The 20,787-nt window shown below is 46.5% G+C and overlaps 1 protein-coding gene across 2 annotated transcripts in view; it reads left to right on the top strand.

The window, feature by feature from the left end:
• Positions 1-20,787, top strand: part of VSIG10L2 (V-set and immunoglobulin domain containing 10 like 2) — a 64,022-nt gene that overhangs the window by 22,957 nt on the left and 20,278 nt on the right. For both annotated transcript variants that reach the window (XM_088481763.1, XM_088481764.1), the window contains one exon: positions 9,111-9,401. In XM_088481763.1, coding sequence (XP_088337889.1) covers positions 9,111-9,401 — 291 coding nt within the window. The remainder of the gene's footprint in view (positions 1-9,110; positions 9,402-20,787) is intronic.

Below are 20,787 nucleotides of genomic sequence, written 5' to 3' on the forward strand. Positions count from 1 at the left end.
AAATGTATTTTCATTATGGTCCTTGTTTGAAATTTTCAATGTGACGGTTGTTTTATTTCTCCAGCTCACGCTATTAACCTGTCATTTGTGGATAATGTCACACAGTGTATTAGAACTTCAGCTGTACTAGAGCTGGTCACTATATGGATATAGGCCCTGATTCAGACCCGCTCACTGCCGCAGGCAGCTCGCAGGGCCTGTGGGCGTTTTTTTCTTCTCCTGCCTCTCGCAAAGCTGTGGGAGACCTCCCACAGCTTGTGCGAGCGGCCTGGAGACAGTCACGATTATCGGGACCATCGGCCTTGCGACAAGACCCTGTGGTAGTGTCTAGGCAGCCGCAAGGCCGAGTGGACTTCCTGCTCTAATAGAGCAGGAAGTAGTGATGTAGTAGGTCCTCCCACAAACGACAGGCGTTCCTATTTGAACGCCTGCGTTTGTGCAGCCACCCCCCCTACCCGCCTAGAAAACGGGGCGAGCTGTCACTCACCATTGACAGCTGACCCGTCTTGTAGCGAGCCCCGTAGCGACTGAACTTCAGTCGCTCGATGGGGCTCGCACATGCGCATGCCGGACGCAGCGCATGCGCAGTGGCCAAACATTAAGCCGCTCGCGAGCGGCTCTGAATCAGGTCCATAGAACTGATAGCAGCTTGCTGCCCCACCAACATGCAAAACTATGCTGTGAAAGAGATTAAGCTGTACAATATACGATGATTGTCTAACAATAAAATAATATATTTATGTCCAATTTGTATTGTTAAATGGCCTAGGAAAGACTATAGCTGTATACTAGCTGAAGTACCCGGCGTTGCCTGGGTTTAAATCTTCAAGTTATTACGTTTTATAATGTGATGTCGTCCAAATCCATCCAGTGGAAGGCCCAGAACAGGCTCCCCGGGTCAAAGTTCTGCCCGGCGTACTCCACCATGAGGTCCGACAGGGACCCCAGCCACTCCATTAGGCACCCCAGACCAATTGTCACCCCTCTGTGAAGTTTTCATTCATTCATCCAGTGGAAGGCCCAGAACAGGCTCCCGGGTCACAGTTCTGCCCATAGTCCCCAGGTCAAAGTTCTGTGGATTGTACACCAACAGGAGGTCAGACCGGTACCTCTACCCCCTAATATGTCTTCTGGGATCCAATGTTACCACTCTGTGAAGTTTTCGTCCAAATCCATCCAGTGGAAGGCTCAGAACAGGCTCCCCAGGTCAAAGTTCTGCCCAGCATACACCAACGGGAGGTCCGACCGGGACCCTGACCCCCCTAAAACCTGGCCAGGATCCAACTGAACCAGCTCGCGGTGGTTTCATCCCAATCGTTACAGGGCTGTCCGAATGCATAACTGGACAAACATCTATCTACAAACACAAAGCTATCTATACATAAAGAGTATACATAAGGCATAACGTTTAATAAGAATGTAGATAAAATGTATTATGCCAACTGCATGTTCTATACCACAAGGGCATACAGGTGGATAAGGTGAGCAGGGACAAGAGTGCCTGAGGGGAGAGGCCCCTGCTCATCAGAGCTTACAATCTAATGGAGACGGGTGAGGCAGAGACAAGGGGGAAGGGACACACTGAAGAGATGGACAAAGGCCGCCTGAGACAGCAGAACTGGAATAAGGTTCTGCCTTATTCCGTAGGCTGAGTGGTATATTTTACTGTAGTGGTCCTAAATCCTGCTGTTTATATATCATAAGGGCACGGGTCTGAGGCGCCATTTTTGAAAAGGGCACGCTCGGTTCTCACCATTGAAGTCAATGGTGAGAACAGCTCATTGGCTGAGAGGCGGAAGCCTTGCCTCTCTCAGCCAATGAGCGTTCCGCACTGGGATTTCTGTACTGAAATCCCACGGTGGAGCTGTCATTCGGGTAGTAGTGTCCTTAGAGAACACTACTAATGTACGAGGGTCCGCGTATTTCCGTTTTTTTTTTTTTTTTGCCAAGACCCTAGATTGCCTGAAGAGGACAGATCCACGCATAGGAGGAGGTGAGTATGAATTTTTTATTACAGGTAATCCATAGGATTATCTACTGGAGAAGAGGACAGATTGGCTTCAGGGATACTAGGTGAGTATGTGAGATAGTGTGTACATGTGTGAGTGCATGTATGTTTTAATAAAAGTTTACTTTTCTATGGTGTGTGTTCTGTGGTTTTGTTAATATTGCTTTTGTTGTGGAATTACAGGTACCAGCAGGTCCGTAATGCCCCGCATGCTGATACTTGTGGTTCTCCAAGTACAAGCATGCGGGGGAGATTTGCTGGGAACTGTAGCTCCACAGCAAAAGCCAATATTTTAACTTTACTAGCACCACACTTTACACAAACAACCCGGCACCCACCGCCCAGGGATGCTGGGTATAGCCCTGGGCTATAGACCTGGGGTGCCCTGGAGAGGGGGACCCCTTTATTGTGAGGTTTCCCCAGCTCCCCAGGGATTCCCGGCCTGGACTGACTAGCGGTCAGGGGTGAAGCTTCGGCTGGGGGGCCCGGTGAAAGGGCTCCCCTGGCTGTGGCATCACACACCCCCCCCCCCCCCCCTTGCACTGGTTCTGGTAAATGCAGGGGAACCCTACGCATTTTTTCCCCTTGTATTTCCAGAACCAGGGCTGGCATAGAGCCCAGTGCTGGTTGCTCTTAATACGGGGGACCCCTACGTCGTTTGTCCCCCGTATTTTGGCAACCAGGACTGGTTCTGAAAAGCCTGGTGCTGGTTGTGCTTCATACGGGGGACCCCTATGTTGTTTGTCCCCTGAATTTAGCACAATCAGTACTGGGGCTCCAAAGCCCGGAGCTGGTTGGTTTTTTGGAAGGCGGAGCCACACCATTTTCTTTTATTTACACAGGTTTTATTTTTAAACACAGAAGCACAGACGGGTCTCACTGATCCCGTCCTTGCTTCTGTGTTTGTTTTTTAAACACAGATGCAGGTATTACGGATATTCCAGAACCGAGCCTACATCTGCTACCTCCCCCGGGTCCTATCGCCTGCTGCACTGCCGCCGCAGCCAACGCCCGCTACCGTCCCCAGTTTTTGGCCGCAGCTAACGCCCGCTAACCCCTACCCCCTCTCCCCCACATCCCGGCCGCAACAAATGCCGGCTTCCTTCCCCCCCGTTCCCAGCCCCCGCTACCGCCGCAGAGTTTCAGCCATCTTGCTGCACCCAAGTGAAGCCACAGTGACTACACCTGCTGAAGGCTCCTACTGCGGCTGCGCAAGGAATTGAAACTCCCTATCTGTATAATGGCGGATTTGTGAGGTAATAGTTTAAAAACTGTAACTTTCTCAATTCCCTGAACCCCAAAAGGCCCTATTCTGGAACAATAGCTACCTAATAAAACAAACCCCAAGTCTAAATTTGCCCCCTACCCTGAGTTATGCCTTCCCAAAAATCCCCCATAGAGAACAGCAGAAAGTGGTCCTAATTGAGAATGTCAGAAAAAAGTGACAGTTGGAGATTTATATTACTCCCAAATCCTAATTTTTTATGTTTTTGCCCTGAAATTTGTCATGCAGCATCGACAGTTCTACCAGCACATGCCAAATTTCAGATCCGTACCTCCAATAGCTTTTGGGGTGTAGCCCCTTAAACACCATGCCCCCCCCTCGAGATTTCTCTATGGGAAAATTCAGGTTTTTTTTTTTAGGGGACCCCTACGTCGTTTATTCCCTGTATTTTGGTAACCAGGGCTGGCTCTGATTAGCCTGATGCTGGTTGTTCTTTATACAGGGAACCCCTACGTCGTTTGTCCCCTGTGTTTTGGTAACCAGGGCTGGCTCTGATTAGCCTGATGCTGGTTGTTCTTTATACAGGGAACCCCTACGTCGTTTGTCCCCTGTGTTTTGGTAACCAGGGCTGGCTCTGATTAGCCTGATGCTGGTTGTTCTTTATACAGGGAACCCCTACGTCGTTTCTCCCCTGTGTTTAGCACAGGCAGCACTGGGGCTCCTAAGCCCGATGCTGGTTTGTGCTGTGGAGGCCCGTCATTTTTTTTATATTACACATTCATTTTTTAAAACAATACATGGATGGATCTCACTGATACGTCCATGCATCTGTGTCTTATTGATTTGATTTTCTCAGGTGCATGCCCAGCACCAGTGAGTCCCTCTGTCGCCCGCTGATGCTTCTGTGCATGCCCGTTGCTGCCACTGCTCCGCACCCCCACTGCTGCCACTGCCCCACACACCTGCAGCCTGCCCCCGCAGCCGTATCTCCCTCTGCACCCTTAAAACACCTCCTGTGTGCTGTCTGCTCCTCCACCCGTGTTAGTGCACTTGTTTGTTGTCCTCCTGCCCTGCAGGTGGCCCCGGTTTGCTCGTCAAAACCCTGATGGTTCATAAATGATAAAAAAAAGCAATGAAATTCCATAGACAAAATACCTTACGGTTTTCCATGTCCCATTAAGGCTTCTTAGACATGATCTGAAATTTCACAAAACCTACTGACTTTGTGCCACTCAAATGAAAAAAAGCGTAAAGTTTTTTGTCTATGGAATATATATCTGTATATCACCCTTAGGGCCTCATTTATCAACGAGTTTATCACTGAAAACTAGTGATAAATATCACTTTTTATGATAAATGGTGCTCAGCCAATCAGCTCCCAACTGTCAACTGTTAGAAAAATGACAGTTGGGAGCTGATTGGCTGAGCACCATTTATCATAAAAAGTGATATTTATCACTAGTTTTCAGTGATAAACTCGTTGATAAATTAGGCCCTTAGTCTTTTGTATAATATGTGTCTCTCGCTCCATGTAATGTCTTTTTTGGTCAGATTATCATCATCTCTAATTAGCTTAGCATTGGTCCCGGTGCAGCATTAGTTTAGAGTGAGGATCCGTCTGTTTATTCATATTGTATATATCTAATTACACCGGCTGTTTACATGTTGTTGTCATGGTGTCGCTGGGAGATTGCTGATTGGCTGCTCCCTCCGGGCTCTGTGCGGCTTGTATATGTCAGCTGGGTCGCGCCGGCGGTTCCCATGGTGACGCGCGTCAACTTCCGGTTGTGCGGGGTTGCCGTTGCGTCACTTCCGGCGCCGCGGCGCGATGCTGGATAGCTGTATGAGCATTTACGTGTGTTCTGGTGAGTTAGATTTAGACTAATTGGGTAGGGTATATAGGTATGCTTCATTCCCACTTCTAGTCATGCTCCTGACGAAGGCGGCTCTTGAGCTGGGCTGGCTACTGCTGGGATGGCATGCATCTGGTTATGGACATACTGTATGGATATGAGTATTATCTCACTATGGAATTCATGCTGACTTTTTGTGATGCTTAAAAGCCTCCCAGGCTCTGCCATGATGTTATTTGTATTACTATGCACTTTGTCTGTGCACCTTATACAATACATTTTTTCTATTTTTTCACTAATTTGGATGTGCTGGCTCTTTCTTGTATATGCATTGATTTCATTTATGTGCCAGGCACTCCTAACGATGGAGTTGTAGGTGGGTGCTGCCTGTCTAAGAGTGAACTATTTATATATATATATATATATATATATATATATATATATATATATATATATATATATCATTTATTTCTGGCTAGATGTTTTTTCATTGGTTCGGAAACCAAGGATTTGGAAAGAAAGCCTCGACTCCGCCTCCAGAGCGAGGACACTGACCGGGAGCATACAACAGACCATGGAGACAGCCTGGAAGAGTCTGCAGACCTGAGCCCCAGGAAACAACAGCGTCTGACCAGTTACATCTGACGTTACCCACTTCTTAGGGGTGAAGCCCAAAAATCCATTGTAAGGACTGTAGGGTCTTATGAAGAAGACGCAGGAGATGGGCAGCGTGACGAGTACTACTCTCAGTATTGTGGATGACTTGTTCCAGAAGTGTCTGACATCCGTGAAGAGCAGAGATGTGCAGCCTGGGATATTAGAACCGTACATCTTCAGTTGCAGAGGGGTTGTAGTTTATAGATGGGGTTGTCATGACGCTTTCTCTGTCTTGTTGGTGCCTATGTGTAGTAGAACTTCCTCAGCAATGTGGCTATAAAATGGAATGGAAAGCGAATCAGATCATAGTGTATAGTGCTGTACAGTGGTGTCAGTGTTTGGTGGAATATAAACGCTCACCATATAAATAACAAGAGAAGGCGTTGGACAGTCTTAGCTCTGTTGTTCTGTAGTGGTTGCTCAGAAGCAGAGTCCTCTGTACATCTGGGTGATCAGTATTGGGGTTCCAATATTCAGGGGATGGGAAAGAAGTGAAACAACATGGCGTTTATCCTCCGAGAACCCAGTGATGAACACAGATGCTTACAGGGGTTGCACTCACCTTTTAGTGAGTCATTATGGAGCTTTGGACATTCATTTGTCTATCCCAATGTCTGACGGTGCGATGAAGAATATTTACTATACCCAGCCCATAAATCTGGAATTGGCCTCAACTACAAAGACCTAGGGGGTAAATTTACTTAAGTGAGCGTTTTTAGAAGGGAGTTTTAGAAGAGATGTTGCCCATAGCACCCAATCAGATTCTACTTAACTTTTAACCAGCACTTTCTAGAAGATAATAGCTAGAATCTGATTGGTTGCTATGGGCAACATCTCTTTTAAAACTCACTTCTAAAAACTCTCACTTTAGTAAAGTTTACCCCCTAGTGGCAGTGACACTTGTCAGGGCATTAGATTGCAGGTGGATAACTAGACACAACCTACATGTATCCCTCGCTAGGCAGGTGACCAATGCAGAGTACCGTCTTCTTGGTGATGGCCTCCATAGCTGGACCCAAGCAGACGTACCTCCTCCTGGAATGCCTGCCATAGAGGCTCCGGACCTCAGGCACTGAGCTGGCACTTATTCAGCTGTATGTTTTGTGGCTGGATGCGTTCTCAGAGGCTTTATCTTTTGTACCCTCCAGGCTGTTCGTGTTAAAAGGGGGGAGGGTTGATCTTGTACCTCCATTGGTCAGAGCTGGGAAGGAGGCTTAAGTTACCAGTTAGCCTTTAGTCGTTCAACTCCAGTGTGGTATTGTGTAATGTTTGTCGTTTACCTGCTTATTCTGCTCCTAAGGACCTCCCTAAAAAGGGGATGGAAAATGTGTGTGCGCTAAGTGTCCGACAAAGGTTCATAGTACGTGGTCAGTCCCGGGGACCATCTCTGCTAGGTGTGAAATGTTATTGCCCACTGACGATTCTCCTGCAGGTCTGGGGGAAAAGCTCTCTCATGGGCATTGTCTGGGCTTTCTAAGCAGCTGGTTGCTATTAGGGAATGCAGTATACTCTGTTGTCTCCAGTGTCTTCCATGGAATCAGCAAAAGTAATAATTCCCAAAGGTTTTCTTTACCTCTGCGGTGGTAATATGAGCAACACTACTGCTAGCAGGTACTGAAGAACGTCATGGAACTGAATGAAGCCCAAACAGTACAAAGGAGGGAGAATAGGAAGGTGCCTCATGGATTTTTTATTGTGAGCAAACTCAGCCAATGGCGGACTTTCTGGCCGGTTATCTTGTGATGCCTCCAAAATGTCAGAGTCAAGTCTATGTCCTCAGTCTGATTTATTTAATGGGAATCCTTGCAATCGGAAGATCTCTTTAAGAAAACAGGCTTTTAGCTTAGGAGCAAATGGAAGCACTTCTAAAGGTACAAAGGAGCAGCCTTGGAGAACCTCTCTACCATGACCCAGATGGTATTAAAGCCACAGCAAGTAAGTAAGTTAGATCAGACCTAAGCACGTTCCTTGAACTGGTAATTGATGTAAAGGACCTTAGGTATTTTCTGGTTAGATACCTAAGTAACTGACAAGAGGCCGGGTTGGTTCGTTTGGTTCAGGGTTCTTCATCCTGTGAATCAAAATATTGTGAAAGAGCATCTGCCTTTATGTTCTCTCCCGAGCAGAAGGTGATCAGTAGATTGATCCGAGCACAGGCCAGCGGGCTTGGTGTCAGCTTCAGACTGAACATAGAGCAGGTTCTTATTGTCCTGTTTAGACCATAACAGGATATTTATCACCGAGAAGATGTCGACCGTCATTTAATATGCATTTAATGGGTAACAGCTCCTTATCACCTATAGCACTATTCTCAGCGGCCTGGGATTTTCCAGAGAAAAGAACACATGGATGGAACTTGCCAGTGATGGCTTTATGAGAAAGGACTGTAAATGCGTATACTTCCAGGTAGGATGGAGCATTAAGATCAGGTTGTTGTCGATCCTTAGCTGAATTAAAAGCAGATTTAAGTTAAGTTTGGTATCTTAATGAGACCTTTCTTTTTGGGACTGTGATTGTTTGGTCATCGCTGCTGGGAGAATCACAATAGTAGAGTAATCCCTGCTAATTAGTCTATCATAATTTGCAAATCCCAAGAGTTGGTGGGTTGTGTTCTGACCTCAGTGGTTGTGGCCATTTCACCATAGTGTCTATAGGTGGAGGGGGGAGTGGAGAAGACCCACAATCCGTGTCAGCACTTATAGTATCACTCCATCCAACAACAACATGACTAGATGCCGGCACAATATACAGTATATAGTTTGTTCTTAAACAACTGCAATCTCCACAAGTCAGGTGATCAGTAACATAGTTGGTTACTTGGATGTAACGTCTACGTCCCTGGCTGTGATAGGGTTACGATGAAACCAAGAAACCACTTATTTAACCCAGAGCAACTACGTATGAATATCTTTTACTGTCCTCAGGGAATAAACCAATAATGAAATAAACTTAAGCCCCTACTTCCATAATATTTGTGTTTTGCGTAGGCATGCCATACCTCTATCCCAAAACCAAGTCCACGCCATGTTTTCCTGCCTTTCCCCACTCCCATGGGCTGACCTATACTGTTGTTTCTCAAGCGCTAAGACCCCTGTTTGAAAGCTAATCTATGTACTCCAAGTCCCAGGTGAGGAGCCGTATCGAGGTGTCCAGCCTAATAACCAGGTGTAGGGCTGCTGGAACCTCCTACAGATATAAGAAGGAACAAATTATGTTATCAGCAGTCGTCGTATCTCAGTTATACTGCAATAATGTTCTGTAACTACCCCAGTTACTAAACTACTACCCTCTGATGTGTTGTACTTACTTAGCTGGGACATCACAGTCACACACACGTTTATCTAATCTGTTCACTTTCATTCCACAGAAGCTCCAGTGCTGGATACTCCCAGCCTTGAGACATCCATACTAGAAGGAAACAATGCTCAGCTGACATGTAACCTGAAGCTGGCCACTCCGAGCTCCGAACTCACCTGGTACGACAACCTCAACAAGGAAATAATCACCGATTCCCAGAAGTACGGGATATTAAAGGAGCAAGGCCTGTCCATGCTAACGGTCAGAGAGACTGCCTGGGGTACAGACAGCGGACTCTATCGATGCCTGGCTTCTAACGCTGTGGGAAACACTTCCATTCTAATACGACTTCATGTCAACAGTATGTACAAACATTTCCTATTTATATTCTATTCCGTTTGGCCTGGGCTGCCAAAATCTGCTGCCACGACTTCATTTAAAAGGGAAATTTTTCTACTTCAGGGTCCATAGGGTTCCACAGGATACCTTGGGGTATAGGTGATGATGTCAGACATCGGGCACCACAGAGTTACGTTTTCAGCCTCCCAGGATGCACTGGGGTCCCTCTCCTATACCCCGCCCCCGAGCCAAGACAAATCAGTTTCGTAGGTGCCCGGCTCGGAGTCAGATCACCATATACAGAGGGGGGCTGTAATGGCCCCTGACGTTTCTTTTCTAGGCAGCTGTGGCTGCACAAGATGAGCTGCACAGCATAGACAGTCAGGACTGACGTCCATACTGTCGCTCCTCCACCCCACCGGACCAGAACGCCGATACTGATCCGGTGATGCTGGTGGGTGTCTGGGGTCACAGCTAGCGGTGACCCCGGATTACCCAGACTGTGGCCGAATTCAAGGGGGCAGGTAAGCGGCGGGGTCCCGCGGAGGGTACCCGCCGATACAAAGTCCTAAGTCCCCAGGCAGGGGGCTCCCTGGGGACTGGCTGCGCGTGGAGCCATGTATTAACCTGCGCTTCCACTAGACCACCAAGGACAGCGGGCTGAAGCAGAGCGGATTAGGCTCCAGCGTCCCACGGGTTAATTGCATGCCAGGGGAGCACACCTTCCCTGTTTCACAGCCGGCGCCTCCCCCGCTGCACAGTGCCTATCCATAGCGGTCTGGCGGGCTGTGTCAGCGCTCCTCCCCCGGGCCCGCCGCCTCTCTGCTCCTCGGCGGCCATTTTCTAGGAAGTGTGCAAACGCTGCTGGACGCTGAATACAGGTGGCATCGCGGTCCGGGTCCTCCCCGCATACCTCTTCTCCGATTAAGGTCAGAGTATGCAGCACTGTTTCCTACCAGGCTCTGTGTCTGTGTAGTTGATCTCAGTGCTGATAGTCATTTCTGCATTGTAAGTGACTTAATGCTAGCGCTGCTGCCTGTACTTTCACTTCTGACTGTCAGCCATTTTACTATCCCTGTTCTTCCTCTGCTAAAGCCCTTGCGGTGCGGTGTTGCAGGGTGTTCATTGCCTCACTGTAAAAGTATTTTCTGTGAGGGGAGTCACATACACTCATCATGTCTGAGAGTGAGCGTGACTTTCCTCTTCAGCTAAAGTGTAACACATGTAATGTACCATTAGTGGAGGGTGATGGGAACACTGAGGGATTATGTAGGGCATGTTATATTATATCACGCCCGATTTCTGTAACTGCCCCGGGCTTGTTTTGCTAAGGCACTTACAACCCTTGTCGGCCAGCTAGCGACGTCCCCTGCGTGCCCTCAGATGGGGTTGTCGTAGCAGTCGGTAGGGTCATCACCCATGCAGGGGTTCCCCAGACAGTTGATGGTACCCCAGTGTCTCCCGCTTTCGCCCCCCCCCCAGATTTCGCAGGAGCCTACGTGGGTGAATTCATTGTCCAATACGGTACAACACCTGTCGGACGTTTTACAGGGGGAGTCATCATTGCGGCCTCCTAAGCGGCCTCTAGTGTCTCAGACGGCTCAGTATGATGAGGATGATATGTCGTCTGATGACGGTGAGATTTTTGACTTTTCAGACCAGGAGCCCCTCCGTACTAAGGAGGCGGAGTCTAAGTCTAAAGTCTATATACCTGGCCTTATACGGGCAGTCCGTACGGCCTTGGTTATTGAGGATGACGATCCCCCCGTGGCCAAATCCAAATACGCCGCCTTTAAGGATATTAAGGGAGATGCCACTGTATTTCTTCTATCTGGTCAGTTAGTGGATAATTTAGAGGAGACGTGGAAAAATCCGGGTAAGCGGTACCAGCCTCAAAAACGTTTGGTTTTTGCATACCCCTTTGCGGATAATTATTTTTCCAATTGGAAAACTCCTCCAAAAGTGGATTCTCATGTAACACGCCTAGTGAGGAGTGCTACATTGCCCATGCCCTCCATGTCCTCCTTAAAGGATGCTACGGATCGCAAGGTTGATATATGCCTGAAATCCATTTATTCCCTTGCTGGGGGGAGGAGGGGGCATCCAGACCGGCTATGGCCGTGTGCTGGGTGGCCAGAGCCATGAAGCGCTGGGCTGATAGCTTGGAGGTGTCTCTGGACACTGACTCGTCACTTGAGCAGGTGGAGTTAGTGGGTAATCTCAGAGACTCAGCCACGTACATTAATGAGGCAGCCTTGGATATAGGTCTCACTTCCAGAATCTCCGCAGTGGTGGCTCGCCGCACCCTATGGTTGCGCTCTTGGAAAGCGGACACGGATTCCAAAAAGGGTTTGGAATGCTTGCCTTTTGATGGACAGGTCCTGTTTGGCCCTGATCTGGACATAATTGTGGCCACTCTAGCAGCAGCTAAGTCTGCGTGTCTGCCATCGACTACAGTCCCATCAGGGTCGGGTTCTTCTTCCTTTCGGCCCTATAGGGCTCAGGGTAAGTCCAAGGTACAGTCCTTTCCAAGACAGTCAGGGGCCAAGAAATCTGCCAAGCCAAAGAAGCAGGCTTGGAGTACAAGACGTCCTACTCCCAAGTCGGACGGTAAGCCTTCAGCCTGACGGAATTGGGCCTCTCTTTGGGGGACCCCAAAGTGGGAGGCCGGCTTCTTCAGTTTGCCCAGTGCTGGTGTCTGACCAACACGGACACTTGGGTAAGTGAAGTGGTCTTTTGGGAGTACGCCCTCTCCTTTCTCCACGGGCATTCAGTCATATCAAGACAAGGCCCTGGATTCCGGAAGGTGTTACACTCTATGCTCGAGGCTGGATTTATAGTGCCGGTTCCGTTGTCCCAGAGGGGATCGGGGTATTGTTCCAATCTGTTTCTGGTACAGAAACCCAATGGGTCTTACCGGCCCATCTTCCACCTCAAATCCCTCAACAAATCCTTGAGGGTTCCTCGGTTTCAAATGGAGACCCTGCGTTCCATCATTTTAGCGATGGAGCCTGGGGATTTTATGGTGTCGCTAGATACTCAGGATGCTTACCTGCATATCCCCATTGTCTCAGCACACCAACGTTTCCTCATGTTTGCAGTGGTCGACCAACACTTCCTGTTTCAGGCACTGCCCTTTGGTCTGGCCACGGCGCCTCGAGTGTCTACCAAAGTCATGGCAGTTATGGCAGCCCACCTGCGGATGCAGGGGGTCCGCTTGTTGCCCTATCTGGACGACCTTCTGTTGTTGGCAGGGTCTCCAGAGATACTTCAGTGCCATCTGCAACTGACAGTCTCTGTGTTGCAGACTCACGGCTGGCTGATAAACTGGAAGAAGTCCTCCCTGGTTCCCTCACAGAGGATGCTCCATCTCGGAGCCCTGTTGGACTCCCAACATCAGAGGATCTTTGTGACGGAGAAAAAGATCTCTGAATTACAGGCAAAAGTACGCAGTTTCCTGCAGAGTCGCCGGGTGTCTATTCACTCGGCAATGAGGTTACTGGGATCCATGGTGTCGATGTTCGACATGGTGGAGTACACCCAGTTTCACTCCAGACCTCTGCAGAAGTTAATCCTCTCCAGATGGAATGGGTTGCCCCATCAGATAAAGACACAGACAATGGTGCTTTCCCCGGAGGTACGTCTGTCTCTGGCCTGGTGGCTGCAGACTGCTCACCTAAACAGGGGGTGCCCCTTTTGGATTGCGGGCTGGGTCCTTCTGACGACAGACGCCAGTCTCCGAGGCTGGGGAGCAGTGATGGGTCCACATTTCTTCCAGGGAAGGTGGACGCCAGCAGAATAAACATCTTGGAACTTCGGGCAGTATTCAAAGCTCTCCAGCAAGCAAGACATGTCCTGCACAGAAAACCCGTGCAGGTGCAGTCAGACACCGCCACCACAGTGGCTTACATAAACCGCCAAGGAGGGACCCACAGTCAGGCGGCCCTGACAGAGGTGTCTCGCATTCTAGCTTGGGCGGAAGGCAATCTCCCTGCCATATCGGCAGAGTTCATACCAGGAGTCCTCAACTGGGAAGCAGACTTTCTCAGCCGTCAAGACGTGCATCCAGGAGAATGGTCTCTTCACCAGGAGGTGTTTCAGCTACTGGTGAACAAGTGGGGCCTTCCAGAGGTAGACCTCATGGCCTCCCGACACAACAACAAGCTACCTGTGTACGGGTCAACAGCAAGAGACGCAGAGGCACTTCTGGTGGACGTGCTGTCGGTCAGGTGGACCTTCCAGTTTGCGTACCTCTTCCCTCCGTTCTCCCTTCTTCCTTGAGTGATTCGCATATTCAAGCAAGAAGGCGTCACGCTCCTGCTGATAGCTCCAGCGTGGCCCAGATGGCACTGGTACTCAGATCTTCGGAGTCTCTCCGTAGACACTCCAATGCTGTTGCCTCTACGTCCGGACCTGGGTCATCTGTCTTTGATGGCTTGGCTTTTGAGACTGCCCTCTTAAGGTCCAGGGGTTTTTCCAGCTCTATAGTTAACACCATGCTCAGAGCTCGGAAGCCAGCTTCTGCAAGAATTTACCACCGAGTGTGGCATACTTGGTGTCGCCCTAGAGGCTATGATCTTCAGGTGTTTATGATATCCAGGGTTTTGGCTTTCCTACAGGCGGGCTTAGATCACGGTCTTCGCCTTGCTTCCCTGAAGGTGCAGGTTTCTGCCCTCTCAGTGTGGTCTCAGCATAGGATTGCTACTCTTCCTGATGTCCGTACCTTTCTGCACGGTGTACTTCGCATTCAGCCTCCCTTTGTTCCACCAGTGGCTCCTTGGGTTTTGGCTGTGGTCCTGAAGGCTCTCTAAGGACCACCATTTGAACCACTGGGCTCAGTGGATTTAAAATGGCTTACAGCTAAGACTGCGTTTCTTCTGGCCATTGCTTCGGCCAAAAGGGTGTCAGATTTGGGGGCTCTCTCATGTCGCCCTCCCTTTCTGATTTTTCATTTGGCCATTGCTTCGCACTTGCCCTGGTTTCCTACCTAAGGTGGTATCTAGTTTCCACATTTAATGAGGAAATCATAGTACCGGCCTTTAATTCCCCAGACCTCTCTGCTGGTGAGACCTCCTTGGATGACCGTACCAGTCCATTTCGGAAATCGGACTCTGTTTGTCCTCTATCGTTTCCATAAGAAGGGTTGGCCTGCCACTAAGCAAACTTTGGCAGGATGGATTCGCATGGCGATTTCTGAGGCTTACATTCATGAGGGCCTTCCTTTACCATCCTCTCTTAAAGCTCACTCTTAAAGCTGACTCCACTCTACGGTCTGTGGGTCCTTCGTGGGCAGCTCGCCGTGGTGCCTCTGCTGTTCAGCTTTGCAAGGCAGCCACGTGGTCGTCTGTCCATACCTTTGTGAGGTATTATGCATTCGATACCTTCGCCTCTCAGGATGCTTCCTTCGGGCGGCGGACTCTCCTTCCAGCACAGCAGCGTCCCCACCCTTAAAGGATACTGCTTTGGGACATACCCAAGGTATCCTGTGGATACCCTATGGACCCTGAAGTAGAAAATATGAGATATAGTAAGAACTTACCCTTGTTATCTCTATTTCTACGAAGTCTATAGGGTTCCACAGGACTCCTCCCGCCCTGTCGCACCTGTACTGCAGGTGGGCTTTGATCTGGTCACTAGTTTTTCCGTCTCCTTCTGGTGAGAGTGTGATTCTTGTGTGTTCCAGACTTTCTTCTCTCTCTTTCTTCTCCTTCTCCGGCCTATGGCTTGTTACGTAACTGATTTGCCTTGGCTCGGGGGCGGGGTATAGGAGAGGAACCCCAGTGCATCCTGGGAGGCTGAAAACTTTAACTCTGTGGTGCCCGATGTCTGATGTCATTGCCTATGCCCCAAGGTATCCTGTGGAACCCTATGGACTTCGTAGAAATAGAGATAACAAGGGTAAATTCTTACCATTTCTCATATTTTTATCAGAGTTGTTAGATGGATCTGAATGCTTTGTCTGTCTTCATTAGATGTTAGGCTGCAAATGTCACATAAAATTACAGTCTCATAGACCCCCGGCTTAAAATCTCGCCCAAGGTGGCCATTGGTGGGGGGTGTTACTCAGCACATACATAGTAATGATGCCTGGAAAAGGCAGCCATTCACGCCGGAGCCAGTCTAGCCCTACATTTTCCAGCATTAAGCCTATAATAGGAGTAGAAATCCACTAACACCAGTCACATCCATATGAGTAAAAGTTCTCATTCAGAACATGTGCCGTGCAGATACAATGCAAGCTGTCCTGTTAGCAGCCATTTTCTGTTAAGGTCCCAGCAAATAGTCCCCTTCATTGAGTCACCGACTGTACATCTGCGGGGTATAAGGTATCTGACTTTCGGTGAGACTTCTACACATGTTCAGTGGTCCTTTCTTGTAACCGCGTAAAACCCAGGCCAAAGGGGCATTATAAAGGGGGCACAAAGAATATCCCTTGTTGTAAGCGAGGATGGCATTATTATAATGGGGCGTAATAAAGAGAGAGCACTGTGACTGTTATTGGTAGCTGTTTTGTATAAGGCTACGGGGTGAGTGTAACAGTCTGCGAGTTTCAGGCAGCCGCAAGGTTCTGGGCGATTTAGCCACTAGATTTAAAGTGGCAATAATTTAAAGCGTCCCATCTTTGTGGCAATAAAATGAGGGACCAGAAGACCTACACAGTCCTGTAGCGAGTTAAGTATCAGTCAGGATAGCCGCCCTGGAGATGGACTAAAGCTCTGCTGAATTATCTAAATCTTTGTGACTAATAGATCAGGTGCCTGACACCCTGACACCCCCCTGATACCTGGAGCAGGGCTGTGCCATCTGTATGACATGGACCACAAGCAATACGCCCCATGGGTAATAGGATGCTGCCTCATAAGAATGGATTAACGTAGATTTCGGGCAGCGTACAGTATGTCCATTAGCAGAGGCGTTTCTAGAGAGGAGGGGGCCCGTGTGCAGTCTCCAACATGGGCCCCCTCCTCTCTGTCCGGCGGCCGGCAGCGCACTGAGCTGTGCGCGGCCAGCGCCGGAGTTGTAGACTCTGGGCACTAGAGTGCGCCCAGAGTCTAAAGAGTATGCGCAGGTCACCGGGAAATGGCCGCAAACGACGGGAAGATGGCCGCCATTTTCCAGTTATTTTTACAGCGCCGGACCCCCATGCCTATGTGGGACTCCGTAGAGGTAACCCTGTGTGTGGTGCGGGACCCCGCTGAACCCAGGGGCCCGTGTGCCCCGCACACCCTGCACCCATTATAGATACGCCCCTGTCTATTACATTTGGTGAGATTCTTACGTCCCCTTCCTTTCCCTATACAACGTAGAAGCCAAACCTTCTGTGGGGGAATGATACTTTGTTACAGCTGGTGACAATATTGTCACCGTTGATATTTAACCATAAGCAACATAAAAAAAATGATAACATTGTTTGCAAATTGTCAATTGGAGGAATATGAATTAAAGCAATAAAATAAAAACTATTTAAAGGGCGAATTAATGAGACAAACACGAGCTTCTTGGGTGTCCTGAATGATGACCTGGTACCAGGGCGGCTGAGGGACAGCTGTATTTGGCCTCTGAACCAATGAGGATATCGGTTGAATACAATAAGGCAGCACAGATAGAGGTTAACTATGATAATGTAATCTCGTCAGTCTATGACTTACCATGCCATTAATTACAGATATGACATATACAGACAGATAAGGACTATGTAGCCCTGGAATACACAAGAGTTGTAGAGGGATGTTATAGTCATATATAATAATGTAATCTTGTCTGTCTATGACTTACCATGCCATTAATTACAGATATGACATATACTGACAGATAAGGACTATGTAGCCCTGGAATACACAAGAGTTGTAGCGGGATGTTATAGTCATATATAATAATGTAATCTTGTCGGTCTATGACTTACCATGCCATTAATTACAGATATGACATATACTGACAGATAAGGACTATGTAGCCCTGGAATACACATGAGTTGTAGCGGGATGTTAGAGTCATATATAATAATGTAATCTTGTCTGTCTATGACTTACCATGCCATTAAATACAGATATGACATATACAGACAGATAAGGACTATGTAGCCCTGGAATACACATGAGTTGTAGCGGGATGTTAGAGTCATATGTAATAATGTATTCTTGTCTGTCTATGACTTACCATGCCATTAATTACAGATATGACATGTACAGACAGATAAGGACTATGTAGCCTTGGAATACACATGAGTTGTAGCGGGATGTTATAGTCATATATAATAATGTAATCTTGTCTGTCTATGACTTACCATGCCATTAATTACAGATATGACATATACAGACAGATAAGGACTATGTAGCCTTGGAATACACAAGAGTTGTAGCGGGATGTTATAGTCATATATAATAATGTAATCTTGTCGGTCTATGACTTACCATGCCATTAATTACAGATATGACATATACAGACAGATAAGGACTATGTAGCCTTGGAATACACATGAGTTGTAGAGGGATGTTATAGTCATATGTAATAATGTATTCTTGTCTGTCTATGACTTACCATGCCATTAATTACAGATATGACATATACTGACAGATAAGGACTATGTAGCCCTGGAATACACATGAGTTGTAGCGGGATGTTATAGTCATATGTAATAATGTAATCTTGTCGGTCTATGACTTACCATGCCATTAATTACAGATATGACATATACAGACAGATAAGGACTATGTAGCCCTGGAATACACATGAGTTGTAGCGGGATGTTATAGTCATATATAATAATGTAATCTTGTCGGTCTATGACTTACCATGCCATTAATTACAGATATGACATATACAGACAGATAAGGACTATGTAGCCCTGGAATACACATGAGTTGTAGCGGGATGTTATAGTCATATATAATAATGTAATCTTGTCGGTCTATGACTTACCATGCCATTAATTACAGATATGACATATACAGACAGATAAGGACTATGTAGCCTTGGAATACACAAGAGTTGTAGCGGGATGTTATAGTCATATGTAATAATGTATTCTTGTCTGTCTATGACTTACCATGCCATTAATTACAGATATGACATATACAGACAGATAAGGACTATGTAGCCCTGGAATACACAAGAGTTGTAGCGGGATGTTATAGTCATATATAATAATGTAATCTTGTCGGTCTATGACTTACCATGCCATTAATTACAGATATGACATATACAGACAGATAAGGACTATGTAGCCTTGGAATACACAAGAGTTGTAGCGGGATGTTATAGTCATATATAATAATGTAATCTTGTCGGTCTATGACTTACCATGCCATTAATTACAGATATGACATATACTGACATAGATAAGGACTATGTAGCCCTGGAATACACATGAGTTGTAGCGGGATGTTAGAGTCATATGTAATAATGTATTCTTGTCTGTCTATGACTTACCATGCCATTAATTACAGATATGACATATACAGACAGATAAGGACTATGTAGCCTTGGAATACACATGAGTTGTAGCGGGATGTTATAGTCATATGTAATAATGTAATCTTGTCTGTCTATGACTTACCATGCCATTAATTACAGATATGACATGTACAGACAGATAAGGACTATGTAGCCTTGGAATACACAAGAGTTGTAGCGGGATGTTATAGTCATATATAATAATGTAATCTTGTCGGTCTATGACTTACCATGCCATTAATTACAGATATGACATATACTGACAGATAAGGACTATGTAGCCCTGGAATACACATGTGTTGTAGCGGGATGTTATAGTCATATATAATAATGTAATCTTGTCGGTCTATGACTTACCATGCCATTAATTACAGATATGACATATACAGACAGATAAGGACTATGTAGCCCTGGAATACACGAGTTGTAGCAGGATGTTATAGTCATATGTAATAATGTATTCTTGTCTGTCTATGACTTACCATGCCATTAATTACAGATATGACATATACTGACATAGATAAGGACTATGTAGACCTGGAATACACATGAGTTGTAGCGGGATGTTAGAGTCATATGTAATAATGTATTCTTGTCTGTCTATGACTTACCATGCCATTAATTACAGATATGACATATACAGACAGATAAGGACTATGTAGCCTTGGAATACACATGAGTTGTAGCGGGATGTTATAGTCATATGTAATAATGTAATCTTGTCTGTCTATGACTTACCATGCCATTAATTACAGATATGACATGTACAGACAGATCAGGACTATGTAGCCTTGGAATACACAAGAGTTGTAGCGGGATGTTATAGTCATATATAATAATGTAATCTTGTCGGTCTATGACTTACCATGCCATTAATTACAGATATGACATATACTGACAGATAAGGACTATGTAGCCCTGGAATACACATGTGTTGTAGCGGGATGTTATAGTCATATATAATAATGTAATCTTGTCGGTCTATGACTTACCATGCCATTAATTACAGATATGACATATACAGACAGATAAGGACTATGTAGCCCTGGAATACACGAGTTGTAGCGGGATGTTATAGTCATATGTAATAATGTGTTCTTGTCTGTCTACGACTTACCATGCCATTAATTACAGATATGACATATACAGACAGATAAGGACTATGTAGCCCTGGAATACACATGAGTTGTAGCGGGATGTTATAGTCATATGTAATAATGTATTCTTGTCTGTCTATGACTTACCATGCCATTAATTACAGATATGACATATACAGACAGATAAGGACTATGTAGCCCTGGATTACACATGTGTTGTAGCGGGATGTTATAGTCATATATGATAATGTAATCTTGTCGGTCTATGACTTACCATGCCATTAATTACAGATATGACATATACTGACAGATAAGGACTATGTAGCCCTGGAATACACATGTGTTGTAGCGGGATGTTATAGTCATATATAATAATGTAATCTTGTCGGTCTATGACTTACCATGCCATTAATTACAGATATGACATATACAGACAGATAAGGACTATGTAGCCCTGGAATACACGTGTTGTAGCGGGATGTTATAGTCATATGTAATAATGTGTTCTTGTCTGTCTACGACTTACCATGCCATTAATTACAGATATGACATTTACTGACAGATAAGGACTATGTAGCCCTGGAATACACATGAGTTATAGCGGGATGTTATAGTCATATGTAATAATGTATTCTTGTCTGTCTATGACTTACCATGCCATTAATTACAGATATGACATATACAGACAGATAAGGACTATGTAGCCCTGGAATACACAAGAGTTGTAGCGGGATGTTATAGTCATATATAATAATGTATTCTTGTCTGTCTATGACTTACCATGCCATTAATTACAGATATGAGATATACAGACAGATAAGGACTATGTAGCCCTGGAATACACATGAGTTGTAGCGG

This window comes from Taudactylus pleione, unplaced genomic scaffold (assembly GCF_031769625.1).
Source record: "Taudactylus pleione unplaced genomic scaffold, aTauple2 ptg000278l, whole genome shotgun sequence".
NCBI classification, from domain to species: domain Eukaryota; kingdom Metazoa; phylum Chordata; class Amphibia; order Anura; family Myobatrachidae; genus Taudactylus; species Taudactylus pleione.